The sequence below is a fragment of the Lingula anatina genome, chromosome 10 (assembly GCF_051362555.1).
Source record: "Lingula anatina isolate TDL-2025a chromosome 10, LinAna3.0, whole genome shotgun sequence".
Lineage (NCBI taxonomy): Eukaryota > Metazoa > Brachiopoda > Lingulata > Lingulida > Lingulidae > Lingula > Lingula anatina.
This window is the reverse complement of record NC_141776.1, coordinates 14,772,894-14,786,702: the sequence shown is the minus strand read 5'-3', so window position 1 is coordinate 14,786,702 and position 13,809 is coordinate 14,772,894. Positions and strand designations below refer to the sequence as shown.

Sequence of the window (13,809 nt, the reverse complement as noted above, 5' to 3'; positions counted from 1 at the left end):
GTCTGTACATATTGCCATCACCTGTGTCTGTCGTCGCCGTCGCCGGCGCCGTGCACTTTCCTTGTAAACACGATAAGTGGAAGGCAGTTTTACTTTTTGGCTTTATATTTACAGAGCTGATGAATATTCATAAAATGCAGGTCAAGTTCGAAAATCAGCATGATCGGGCTATTATTGTAGAAGTTATGCTGTTTTTTCACTTTTCAGCATATATGCAACACTGTAAACACATTTCAACAAAAACCGATAGGCCTGTTGTCATGAAACTCACAGGAAAAATTGATCTTACTAAAACGCAGGTCAAGTTCGAAAATTGGCATGATCGGGCCACTATTTTAGTAGTTATGCTTTTTTTTCTTTTTTCAGCATATATGCAACACTGTAAACACAATATAAGAAAAACAGATAGGCCAATTGTCATTAAACTCACAGGAGTGGTCATTCCTGCTAAAACGCAGGTTAAGTTAAAAAATCAGCATAATCGGGCCATTATTTTAGAAGTTATGCTGTTTTTTACATTTCCTTAGATTCAATTCTTAGGCATGTTAACAGTTTCATTATTTAATTAATAAGATATGTAAAAGTGTTTTTTTGACATTTCCTGCATCTAAACAACATTGTTAGTTGATTTTGTAAAAATGATGGTAAACTTGATATCGTGTATTGTGTAATAAAGTGTCAAAAATGGAAATAAACTCATATCATTGCAGTTTGTCAGATTCAATCATTCACTATGTTCAGAATCTCAGAATGGAAGAAATTGGACATTTAACACTGCTCTATTGATATTTTTCCCATCTCATCAATTTTCTTAGTTGATCATATAAAAATGGCAGTAAACTGTTAATTTTGTTTTATGTTAAAAATTGTTAAAAATGGGAAAAAAACATTTCAGAACAGTGTGGTCTTGTTTACATTTTGGCATTTTCAAGTTGTGACTTTGAAGTTCCATGGGCCTGAAGACCTTTGCTAGTCACATTTTCTGAATATCCATGATACTAATATTTTATTATTTAAATTTGATGGTCATTATGCTGTTAAACATTATGTAATATTGCATCAAAATTTGAAAAAAACCTATTTTGGGCACTGCTCCCATGATGACCATTTAAGAAAAACCATGTCACTTACTGTTCTCAAAAAGTATAGTAAATATGTACAGATATGTCTGTACATATTGCCATCACCTACGTCTGTCATCGCTGTCGCCGGCGCTGTGCACTTTCATTGTAAACGCGATAAGTGGAAGGCAGTTTTACTTTTTGGCTGTTTGGTAATTCTTACTGCCAGTTAATCAGTTTTTTTGTGAAAATTTAATTTTTCACATATTGGCATTTTCAAGGTGTGATTTTGAAGTTCCACAGGCTTGAGGACCCATGCTAGTCACATTTTCTGAAAATCCATGATACGTATGTTTTATTTTTAAAAATTGACGGTCATTATGCTGTTAACCATTATGTAATATTGCATCAGAATAGAAGAAAACACAATTTTGGGTGCTGCTGCCATGATGGCCATTATGGGAAAACCGTGTTACTTATAATTGCCATACTTTCAAAAAAGAAATACAGGACTAAAATGCAGCCTGAGTTGGAAAAGCAGTCTAATTGGCTTTTTTTTTCTGGAAGTTATACATTTTCAAAGTGTGAACTTGAACTCCCATGGGCCTGAAGCCTTATGCTTGTTACACATTTTACTTACATTGGTATTACCTGTTGAGCATAATTAAAATTTGATGTTGAATATGTAGTTAAGCATAATGTATTTTTACATCAGAATTGACAGTAGCCCATTTTTTGCATTGTTATTTCCTGCTTTTTGTCTGTACATTTGACAGCTTTGCTGCCTTGTTTATTAATTGGAACTTAAATCAAAATGTTTTTCAGTAGCTTTTTGTCCAATTTATCATATGATAACAGTACAGTGGATTTGTAAAACATTAAAAATATAATTATATATTTATATATATGACAATCAAGTTGTGCATATAAGAAAGTATTCTTATGCAATTTAGAAAATTTAATCAGTCATAAAATGATTTTATATTATTAAGAAAAAAATTAGCAACATCATTATCCAGTGAACATTATATTCAAATGTATAGTAAACTTTTTTCACAACAATTGCTCCATCTTGGGGTTCTGATTTGCGATGTGCTGCCATGTGATCAGGCAAGAGGCCACCTCACTCGTTATCTTTCGTTTGTTTCCTTCCTTTTGGGCACATGTTCTTCCCAAAGCATGTGCTCTTTAACACAATAGAAATATGGTGTTTGTTCGGACCTCCTGGCTTCCCAGCTGCCTTAAAAATAAAGAGTATTTGATGTTGAAGAAAGCATTCAGCAGGGTCATTCACATTTCATCCATGTTACATGTGCATGAGTGTTGTATATCATTTTTTTTTTTTTTTAGAAATTAATAGAGATGTGACTTATTTTAGTGAAAAAGTCTTAAAGTATGACGTGGGGTCCAGGAAGCCCTCTGCATCTATCTCAAAAAATTACATTATTTTTGGCTTCAAAAAATTCAGAAATCTGCCGATACTTGGTTTTTCCATGATATCGGACAGACCTATAGCATAAAACTTATAAAAATTATCGGGCAAGCCAGAGTGATGTCAAGGTCAATACTTGAGAGTAAATCCTGTTGTTAAATATATTTTTATTGTGCTATTACAGGGCATTTACAAAATTTTAATCTTGTTTCATGAAGTGCTTTCTTCCAAGCATAAAAGCTATATATTTTTTGTACAACAAATGAACATGGACTTGTTGAACTCACTGTTACAGTATTTAAAATTCTGACATGATAAGTTCCTGATAATTGTCAGACTGAACTACTATACATAGTTTCAACAAACTAGACATGTATCTTTCCTGTTGTTCAGCACACAATTGCATTATTCCCTAATTTTTTTTATTTTAAATATTTTTGCATTTATTGAGCTACATGCAGAACTTTACCCACTGCCATGATTATATATAATGTGTTAATAATAGGATCCAACATAAGAACTTATCATATCATTTTGATGATATATTAAAATAAATAAATGCTTTTCATTAATACTTTTTGATTTTTTTTGTACCACTTTACTCTCATATCAAGCTAAGATAATTATAACTATGGGACTATAATATTATAAATTACTAGTTGTACAATTTCATAATGATGCTTTGATAAAAAAAACTACCAAAATTCCATGCTACAGCTAACGTATCATTTAAGCATTTATATTAACTGCGAGATTCATGTGAGAACTTTTCAAGCATCTCCAGAGTATAACTATATATTAATTTCATAATGTTAAAACAAAGCAAAACTTTATATGTTACCCAGGACGGAAAGAAATAAGACCATAACATATTAAATATAAAGAAAACATTGGCATCAAATATCTTTAAGAAAAATATACCAAAATGTTCAAAAAATTAAATTAAGGAAAGATTTCAACAAAAATATTTTATTTGAAAAATAATTACATCACTATTATGTAAGTATTTCAACTAACTTCATATGATATTGAAAACTTGTCAAAATGGACAAAAATTAAACATGAGATGCCCCTTTTCAGCTAAGATATTCAATAATACTTCAGTGAACAGGTGGTGCCCTCTTTTAAACAAAATATCTACTAACACCTAACTGGTTATATGTATATATTAATATATTATATATTATATATGTATATATTAATATATTAATATATTAAGAATATGTATATATTAAGAAGCCAAAACCTGCTTTGACCACTGGTGCCCTCTTTTGGACAAAATACTGACCGTCATCATCTGTAATTACGGACTTCATTGATTTCACTTTTTACACCCATGGGTTTGTCTTTTGGAAACTGTTATATATTCAACAAGTTAATTATACATCCTATATTATATAAGAAACTGATTCCAGCCACCTATGAAACTGATCTTTTTCTGCTGCCATTGCTATTAAAATCTTCCATTTTACCACATTTTCACTATTATTCAGTATATATACATAAAAAGCAACATAACCCTTGTGTACAGTTGAAAAATTCAAGTTATTCTGTCATAAAAAATTAATTTTGTTTAAGTATCAGAAAAAGCAACAGACAGCTTGAAAAAAGAGGAAAAAATATCACCAAGTAATATGCAAGTTTTCTAGAAAAAAATGTCAGGTTGTATAACTGTGATATTGTTCTCATATAATTAAATAATATTTTGTATGACTGCAATTTATAGACTTCTTCCATACTAATACATACTGGCTTAAGTCCAGTTTACATAATTAAACAGTGACCTGTGTAATTTAAATCAAGTAAATCTATACAGTCACATAAAACCCCTTTCCATTTAAGCACTAAAAATAATAATAAAAAAAAAATCAACAAAAGTTTATAAAATATCTATCCAGTACAGTACATCAAAAGCAAATCAATAATTTAACAAGTATCGAGAGAAAGAAGGAGAGGGGACAGCAAAAATATATTCCACAACAATAAGTTCCATGTAGTTCTGTAGCATTATAAATGGCATTTTCAGGGAAGAATAAAGAGGGGATGAAGAGGGGCAAAAGCCACCTGTGCGCCACATCTCTGAATTTACTGAATATCTTCATCTAAACTCTCTTTGGTTTGAGAGAGTTGGCAATCGGTGAATTTAGCGTACTATCCGAGTAGTCCAATGCGTTGGCTTCATAAATAGCATCATGGGAAGGTCCAGGGGCGAGAATACTGCTGAGATCTTGACTGGTCTTGTCTCCAACACTGAAGTTACACAAATCAATGAAGAATCCTTATAAAAGTCATATTCTTGTACTCGTAAGTAAGTAATTTCCTCTAAAACATAAGAAATGCCATTCCTGTTTTTAAACAGGTACAAAACTTCATTTAACTGGACTAAAGCATTCTCAATCAAAGCTGATCTGCAGACTAACAGATCTGCTGCGGTCTGAGTTTAAAGCAATCTTTGGCTAATTTTTTCTTTAAAAATAAAAAAAAAAGATTTTTCTTTTTTGGAATAATTACTAAGCCATACCTTTGATATTCACTGTATTTTCTGGGCCAGAAGTTCCTCTCAGGCCAGTGTGTGTGGCAGTAGCACCCTGCCAGGACCAGGAGCACCATCAGCATGGTACCGCTGGAGGTTCCCACTATAATGTACAGGTTGGTAGAGTGCACATGCTCCACACTGCGGGAGGAATGACTTGAGTGAGTGACATCAGACAGCGGTTTGTCTTGTGAGTTTTCTGTAAAATTGTAGGATACTAGATTAGGAAACAAATCTTCATCAGTGATTTGTATAAAAAACATCAGTTCATTACAAGATATAATGATCATAATAATAATAATAATAAAAGAAAAGATGTTAATTGTTACCTTTGGTTTGGCACCGTGTACCAACATAGCCTGGAGGGCAGTCACAGAAGAAGCCATTCACTTTATCGTGACATTTGCCGCCATTTTTACAGGGTGACGAGTCACATTCATTGATGTCAATCTCACACTGGTGGCCTGAAATCATAAAATGTTGAACATGGTTTTGTATCATTGTGCATTTTTAAAATCTTCAATCGCAATGAATGTTGAAATATTTAAGGCTATGTTATGTATTTCAACCCTTCGAGACCCTCCATCTTACAGGTCATGTCTCTTAATCTTTAACTGTCTGAACATTTTAGTTTACGAATTGCATCAAGTTTCCAATACTCACAGCCATCTATAGCATACATTAATGACATGAAATCACGAATGTTTTGATTCAAATACAATTCAAGGTTAATGGGTTAGGAGGAGGGGGGAGGAAGATGCACTCTTTTTAATTTTCCAGGGGCTTTTTTATTTAAAAAGAAAAAAAATCATGCATGAGACAGGGTAAATGCTTCCATCTCTGAAAAAGTTTTAAATGGCCCTTTATTAATATCTTGGTGACAGTTCACTTATTTTCAATTATTATATGAGAACAGCCCCATATCTTTTCGCTGTCATTTTCTAAAAATATCACTGAATGAAAATAAGTTTGGCATTTTCTGCGCTGAGAAAACCACTGGCTAGAATGATGTCATTGTTCTCATCAATAATACATATTAAGAAATCTCAACTTTCTGCAAGAGTGGATAATTGAAAGATTTTCTGTCACTTCTTTTCTGCATTTTTACAACTCATTTCTTCGCTCTGCTCTTACAGGAATGCGTGGGCAAAAATTGATGAAAACCGTCAAGTACATAATAGTTCATGAAACCTGACAAGCAGACGATCAAAAGATTTTGGATATGTTGTAGGCAGACAAGCTAACAGGGGCAGCGGCAATTATACCAAATCCACCTATCTTCTGCCCATATCTGGTGGCATGATATGCACACTTTCATCCAAATCCTGAATACAAACCTTGTGCTAAAAGTACTGCCATCTCATTTCAATGTAATTTTCCTTGTATCTGAACAGTATGACTTAACTTGCACCAAAAAATAAAATGCACTCTAGCTGAGCCCCAGAAAAATACGCCAAAGCCTTCATGCTTTACTCAATCACAAATTCATATGGGATATAATCGCAATAGCTGAAATGACGTTTTTTTCTAGATTGATTAAAAACATGTCCATATTGATTGTCCCCTGTAAACTGGTGCTATTATTATCACCATATCTTCAATGTTGAGACGCCAATATTGGATTAAAATTGATTAGTATTCAACTGGATTGACAGATTCATTACAGGTTAGATGATTACATCTTAGATGAGTCTCATATTTTTTACCACTGATAACAATCTTAAATACCAATCTTCATAGAACTGAATGCAGGGAAAAAGGCATATCAGTCTATATTACATATAAACTACGTAATGAATGTAATACATAGTAGATTTATACTCAACTTATTCTTAATATCTGCATATGATTATTTATAAAATAAGAATAAGATATCATGTGAACACATCTGGGAACTTATGCACAAACTCAGTTACATCCTATTACAGATTATAAAAATTTTGGTATGAAAAATAACAAGTAAAATTAACCAAAACAAACAAAAAAATAAGTATAATTAAGTACCTGCAAATCCCGCATGACATTTACAGCTGAAATAATTTCCATGATCAAAACACATGGATCCCTTTTGGCATGGGTTGGGGAAACACAGGTCCACCTGTACAGAAAGCTAGAAAATCAGCATTTTACTGATTATGACCATCATGTATTGCGTGACCTAAAATGTCTAAGCAATACATCGTATCCTGATCTAGAAACGTATGGCATGGGGCCAATTTTAACATCACAAACTGTAACACCGTAATGTGACAGGATTTTGCTGTTTATCAGGAGAAATGGTACAAATGTCACAAGGCTTTAACTTGTTGGTGTCAAATTAAAATTGTAGTGTACATGCACACCCTGTTGATGGTAATACAATTAAATAAGATGCTGAGGTTAAAGTGGAATTATACTCACTTCATATGAGGTATGGTATGAGAGAGAGAGTGAGTTTAGAAAATTGATAATTTTGCAAACTCAGCTCAATTTCCTTTGGCTATATTTTCTTTTACATCATTATCAACTGGCCATGGAGAGAGAGAGAGAGAGAGAGAGAGAGAGAGAGAGAGAGAGAGAGAGAAAGATCAGACTATCACCTTCTCAGAACAATCCTTGCCCCTGTATCCTGGCCCACACTCGCACTCAAAGTCGTTGACCTTGTCTACACAGAACCCCGAGTTCTTACATGGGTTGGACTGGCACTCGTTGTACTCGATGTCACAGTGTTTCCCACCATGACCTGAAATATTGAATACATATATGAAATAACACTTATCAATTTATAATCTTCTAACCATTTTACAGAATGTATCTTTTTTGGTAACTCTATGAGTTCAAAGTGTTGCCAAATACTAAGATGGTTTTCTTTAGCAAAAAATAGAATTATTAATTAATTTTCTATACAATTTTCTTTACAATTTGTTGAAATATTTGTATTTTGCTACAAAACAAAAGGTACCTGGAATACAGAAGCACTGGTATCCTCCAATTTCGTTCACACATATTCCGTGCTTGCAAGGACTGCTGTCGCACTCATTAATCTCCACCTCACAATGGTCCCCGCTGTATCCTGGCATGCATGCACATGCATAATTAAGCTCATTTGGAGTGCATGAGCCATTGTTAGCACATGGTGAACTGTCGCAAGGATTTTCTAACTTATGTTCACATAAATCTCCAATATACCCTAGAAAAAATATGAAACATGATAATGTTCTAACCAGTTTGAAACATAAGTGTTACACTAAGTAACAAAATATATTTTTTAATTGGGCAATAGATCAGACCTTGCTTCAATCTCATAGGATTTTATCCTCTTATGAAAACTAATTCTAATCTTATCCCAGATCAAAAAATGTTTAAAGAACTAGCCTAACCATGTCCTGGCTAAAAGAGAAGGTGAAACAACCAAAGCAGGTGGAGTCGAAACACTTTCATTAACTGTTTGGCAAGAGCTTGCTAGACACATTATTAATGAGGATGCTTATTTCTAAGGGGAAAACTAAGAATTTCTTTACAGGATACCTTTAGGGCAACTGCACCGAAAATGAGTCCCTGTTGGATCATTATGAAGATCTTCGCAGGTGGCATTGTTTTGGCACAGGTTACTGACACATGCGTCTAGATCATCACAGAAATCCCCCGAGAAACCGTGGCAACACCTACATTGATACAGCGCCTGAGGACAAAAGAAAGAGGGTAATTGCTATCACTGTCGCAGTCACAGATAAGAAGTAGCAAATGTGGTCACCCTGGGAATAAAATAAGAAATTAGGATTATGAAATATTTATAGTGATGGATGCAGTTACATCTTGTAATACCTGGGGGATCATCTCACAGACTTTATTTCATCATCATTATACACACTGCTTTCTCTAGAGGGTTCGACAGTTAATGATTTAATGAGTGCCTCGCCCTTCCCACTACCTCCTCTCCCCTCCCCCCCCCCACACCCCAACACACACACACACACACACACACACACACACACACACACACACACACACACACACACACACACAGAAAAAAAAAAAACTCGAGAAAGAGGGTGAAAGATTGGATTTGATTACACCTGCAGGAAAATATAATTTTCCATGACATGTACAGCCACATGAAGCTTCTGTTCCAAAAAGTATGTAACCAAATTTCATTTTATGAAAAAATTAAATGGAACACATACAAAAATACTGATTATCTCAAGTTGCAAACCATTTATCTGCATTTCCTTTCCAACCTGTCCCTCAAAATAAATTATATATATATATATATATATCCTTTAATTGTGTTTCATTTGTATCCTCTCTGCCCACCATTCCCTGAAAAAAAATTCAAAAAAGGAAAGAAAACACATCTATCCCTAGATCTCTCTCTGCATGGCTGGTCACACACATCCTATAATTCTCTTGTGTAATTCCCTGCAAATGTTCCTAGAAAATACAGTAATGTAAAGTTAATAGCAAAGAAATCCTTAGAGGCTACACTTGAGGATGAAAGATAGCTACATGAATTGCTTCTGGTATACTCTTGAAAAGATCAAAGAAGATTAAATTGTACCTAATTCAAATTACACCAAAAGCTGTAAGCTTTTTTGCAAATTGAACGTGCAACAGTTTTCCGCCAATGATCAAACCATGATATTTAATTTGTTCCTGTTTCAAACATGAGTGCTTGTGTGATGCATACACCTCTATTTGACATCAATGTTATACATGCACAACATATTTTGCATGATTTTTCATACTCAGAGTCAACCATCTGTTACTGTACTAGTATCTACTAGACAAAAGCATGGATCATGTGCATGTGTACAGTTGTACATGTATCTCACATGCATACACTCATAAATACATGCACACAAACACAAACACATATATAACACACGTTTACACGCAACCATTTTATACATATGCACATGTTCACACCACCATATTATATATACACACATGTACACATAGGTTGTATTCCCAGAGCTTTTAGATCGATCTATCCCCGCGGGGAGTCTCACTAGATTACTGTCAGATAATCCGGCTTAAATGTCCGTCCCGCCTACTACAAGCTGTAAGGGGGTAATTAACTTTCGTGTCCGCCTGGCTGACGGCTATTTAGCGTGAACCCCCAGGGAGTTAGGTCGATATAAAGTAGATCGATCTAATCTCTGGAAATGGGGTCTTACGTACACATGTACACATACATGCACACACACGTACACACAGACACACATACCTAGCAGTATAAAGCTCTAACATTAAGCAACGTGCAACAACAATCTTTGTCCAAAAATATGAGTCAGCACAAGCAAATCAGCCTAATCAACAAATAAAATAGCAAAATGACATTTAATGCAATGGCTCTATAATCAGAATTAGGAATAAAAAAATGGAGATGTATAACTGTGATGATATAAAGCAATGGTTTACCACTTGTGTGATACACTCTCAGTTTTTAATCCACAAGGGAATCATAAGACCATTTTCTCAACTTAATGGAGCACAGAAATAATTTTCAAAAACAACACGTCTTTTTCATTTCCAGTTGCACTATGAATAACGTAATACAGATTGAAAAAAAAACAGTATAGTACAAAGTGCATGACTGTTCAAAGTCTGCCAACAAAATTAAGAACCCTCGCTTGCATTTATTTGTCACCGATCTCAGTTTTGCCCTCTGGTATAAAGCCAACTCTTGAACCAGAGGACCCCAGAGATAGCCACACCATCCTGATCATGCAACATTACTCAGTTCCAGTATGACATTTAATCAGTCAGAACTTTATTGTAGAGATCTGGAAGTACGGTAATTACTGGATCTATTCAGTGGAGTGAAAATTGTGAACTTTACAGATACTGTATTTTAAGTCATTATTTAATCTTAAAATTAGATCATTCTTATAATCCATACTGTCTTGAGTGGTTGCAACAAAATTACAAAACAGGCAATGTGGTCGACTTCTCATTTTTTTGCAAGACTGTTAGCCATTTTAGACTCACAAACTGAAGGCCAAAAGGTTATGTAGGTAAACAAGATCATTCTTAGCTGGCAGTGGAACCAAACTCATGGTAAGGGCAGATCAGCCCTGATTGAATGTATTTCTTGATGTAGTAATCAAGAATTGAATTAAAGGTTTCTATATTGAATATATACAAATACTAAATTGACAATTACAGGCAGTAATAAAATCAATTTGAATCTGTAGTCTACCAGTGCTTCTCATACTTCTAAATGAAAAGACATTAACCTTTTCACAAGACCAATTTTCCCAAAATAGTAAAAGGTGACTAAAATGCACTGTTTGCATTTTCAGTATTTTCAGAGTGTTTTCATCAGCGCTTTTTTTTTATCACCATCTTGGAATACTGCCACCAACTAAAACATTTCATTTGAAAAAAGTCCATGAACTCTAAAAAGGATCAGGGCAAGTGTGTCTCACAGGTGACTTTTGGGTAATATTATTAATCTTTGTTCACATCTGCAATGTAGTAACCACATTGGATGTGAACTAAATTAAATGCAGTGAAAAAGTGTCGAACAAACAGGGAATTTGGAGCGATGCCTTCATATAATGAACACGTGGAAACCTCTTGCCAAAATAACACAATAATGGTGCTGGGAAGAAGTGCCAAACAATAATGGACCCCAATAACCCAATTTTGAAACAAACAACCTAAAGGCAGTGAATTTAATGGCAACCACAACTTACTAATTAGAACTCTCTAATTAAAAATCTCTACTGGAAACTCTGCCTTGGCTTTGTGAACCTGTTTTGGCTTTGTGACTTAGCTTTGCAATCTACATGTAGCTACTGGCAAATCCAGACTGCCAAAGAAGGAGAAAAGATGACTATAAGTAAGAGTCAAATCACTATCCTATCCCTGCTTCAATTTACATTCTTAAACAATGGTGCAATGTTTATGTGGCATTCATGATGACAATCCTCTTGACTCCATGATTTTTTTCTTCCCTTCAGTAGCATGGGGTGGACCTACAATTCCGCTGGGAAAAAAATGTGTGTGCATCAGAGAGAGAGAGAGACAGACAGAGAAAGAAAACCCAAGTCCCAAAATGATTTAATCATGAAATTCTAAAAATTTGAAAAATTAAGGGGCACTGTATGTTTGGGAGGGGGGGGGGAAGAGAGGCAGGGAGTTAATCAATGGCCTTTACTACCTCGGAATAAAATCTTATCTAAGAATTTAGGTGTGATTTCTCACAGATTGTTTTTCTATATACTGTATATAGAGTCCCAATCCCAAAATTATTCTTCATGCCTCCTATTGCTAGACTTTCAAAGCCAGAAACACATTACCATGATGAAGCAATTAATTTATAGTAACTACATCCCTAACAATATGATCCCAATAGACTTTAGTATTCACCAATGCAATTATTATTATACCCATGAGCACTGCAGCTTTTACAAGCACTTCAAATACACGAACAAATGGTAATATCCCTATAATATAGGCAGATGGAGTCAGACTCTTGTTTCTAGGGAGAAGCATGTGCTTGCTGTCAATATGTCATTTTATAAACAGTTTGAAGAGAGATGTTTCATATGAAGCACGTATTTCAGAACAATCCAATTCTATCTCTCCAAAAGTCCTAGACATTCTATTTCCACCTTACACATGCAGTTATATTCTGTGATTTTCTTCTTTAATGCTCCTTTCTCAAGATTTTAGAATTAAGAAATTAATTTTTTAAAATTTTGACTGTTTGCTTTTCAATATGCCTGTCTGTCTGTTTATATGTATGCACACCTGCCTGCCTCTGTGTTTTCATCCTTCTGCTCGACTATATGGTATATTTCCCTTCCTCTCCCTCCACTAAAAGTAACTGATTAGGAAAGCAGGCCCGTAGCCAGCAATTTCATAAGGGGGGTTCTTTTTCTGAAAAAGTAGACCTTTTTCCATAAAAACTTCATGTACCTATATCAAATTTTACCCAGAGTGGACCTTCTCCCAGCAAAAAGGGTGGTTCTTTTGAACCCCCCGAACCCCCCCTGGCTACAGGCCTGGAAAGTCTCTCTCTATTTTCTTTTCTCTCTCTCTCTCTCTCTCTCTCTCTCAGCCTACCTGTGTCCTATACGTGACACACTGTCCCCGCCCTGAACACGCAGTGCTGTCCCCTGTTTTGACACAATTCTGGGTCTTCACTGTGACATTCAACCTCAGCCCAAAATCACACTGAAACAGTGGGTCACTTGTCTGAACTGAAATGATAAAAAAAATTATTACTTGATTACATGTATTTTACTCAGTCAGCTTTTTTCAAAGATATAATTTTATGTTTACATGAGTAATATTTAAAGAGATTACCACAAATAACTGCCCTTTTTAAAATCACATATAAGAATAATTTATTAAATTCAAGTATAATTATAATCGCATAATTCTTTTCAAGATTTTCATTATTCCATTGTTTTGATACTACAAAATGTAGAACTTCAACCTCTTGGTCATATAATGAATTATTATTACTTAAATTACAAAAAAAAAATGCAAATATTAAATTAATTTTCATTTCACCACCAGTCTTAGTTCCATCCCCAAACCATTGACTTTTTTATCTAATTAGGTACTAATTGCACTTACAGAGACCCCTAAACTCCTAATATGTATTCACCCCATTTAGCAAAGTACACTATGCCTTACCTATCCTAATAAAATGACATTGATTATCGACTGATTGATAGGATTATCAATTTAATTACAGTCATAATTCAACTCTGGTAAATAGCTTCAATGCCCTGATGCTAGGACATGGGAAGGCTAAGAAGTTAAGTACACAAGAACCAACTGTC

At 34.4% G+C, this 13,809-nt stretch overlaps 1 protein-coding gene across 1 annotated transcript in view; it reads right to left on the bottom strand.

Annotated features, from left to right (window-relative positions):
* Nucleotides 1-3,732: 3,732 nt before the first annotated feature.
* LOC106161176 (uncharacterized) overlaps nt 3,733-13,809 on the bottom strand; it is a 33,910-nt gene continuing 23,833 nt past the window's right edge. Inside the window, exons 5-12 of the mRNA XM_086997654.1 lie at nt 13,082-13,218; nt 8,534-8,687; nt 7,968-8,195; nt 7,606-7,748; nt 7,031-7,124; nt 5,356-5,490; nt 5,015-5,225; nt 3,733-4,743 (exon numbers count right to left, since the gene is read on the bottom strand). Coding sequence (XP_086853780.1) covers nt 4,596-4,743; nt 5,015-5,225; nt 5,356-5,490; nt 7,031-7,124; nt 7,606-7,748; nt 7,968-8,195; nt 8,534-8,687; nt 13,082-13,218 — 1,250 coding nt within the window. The 3' untranslated portion in view covers nt 3,733-4,595. The remainder of the gene's footprint in view (nt 4,744-5,014; nt 5,226-5,355; nt 5,491-7,030; nt 7,125-7,605; nt 7,749-7,967; nt 8,196-8,533; nt 8,688-13,081; nt 13,219-13,809) is intronic.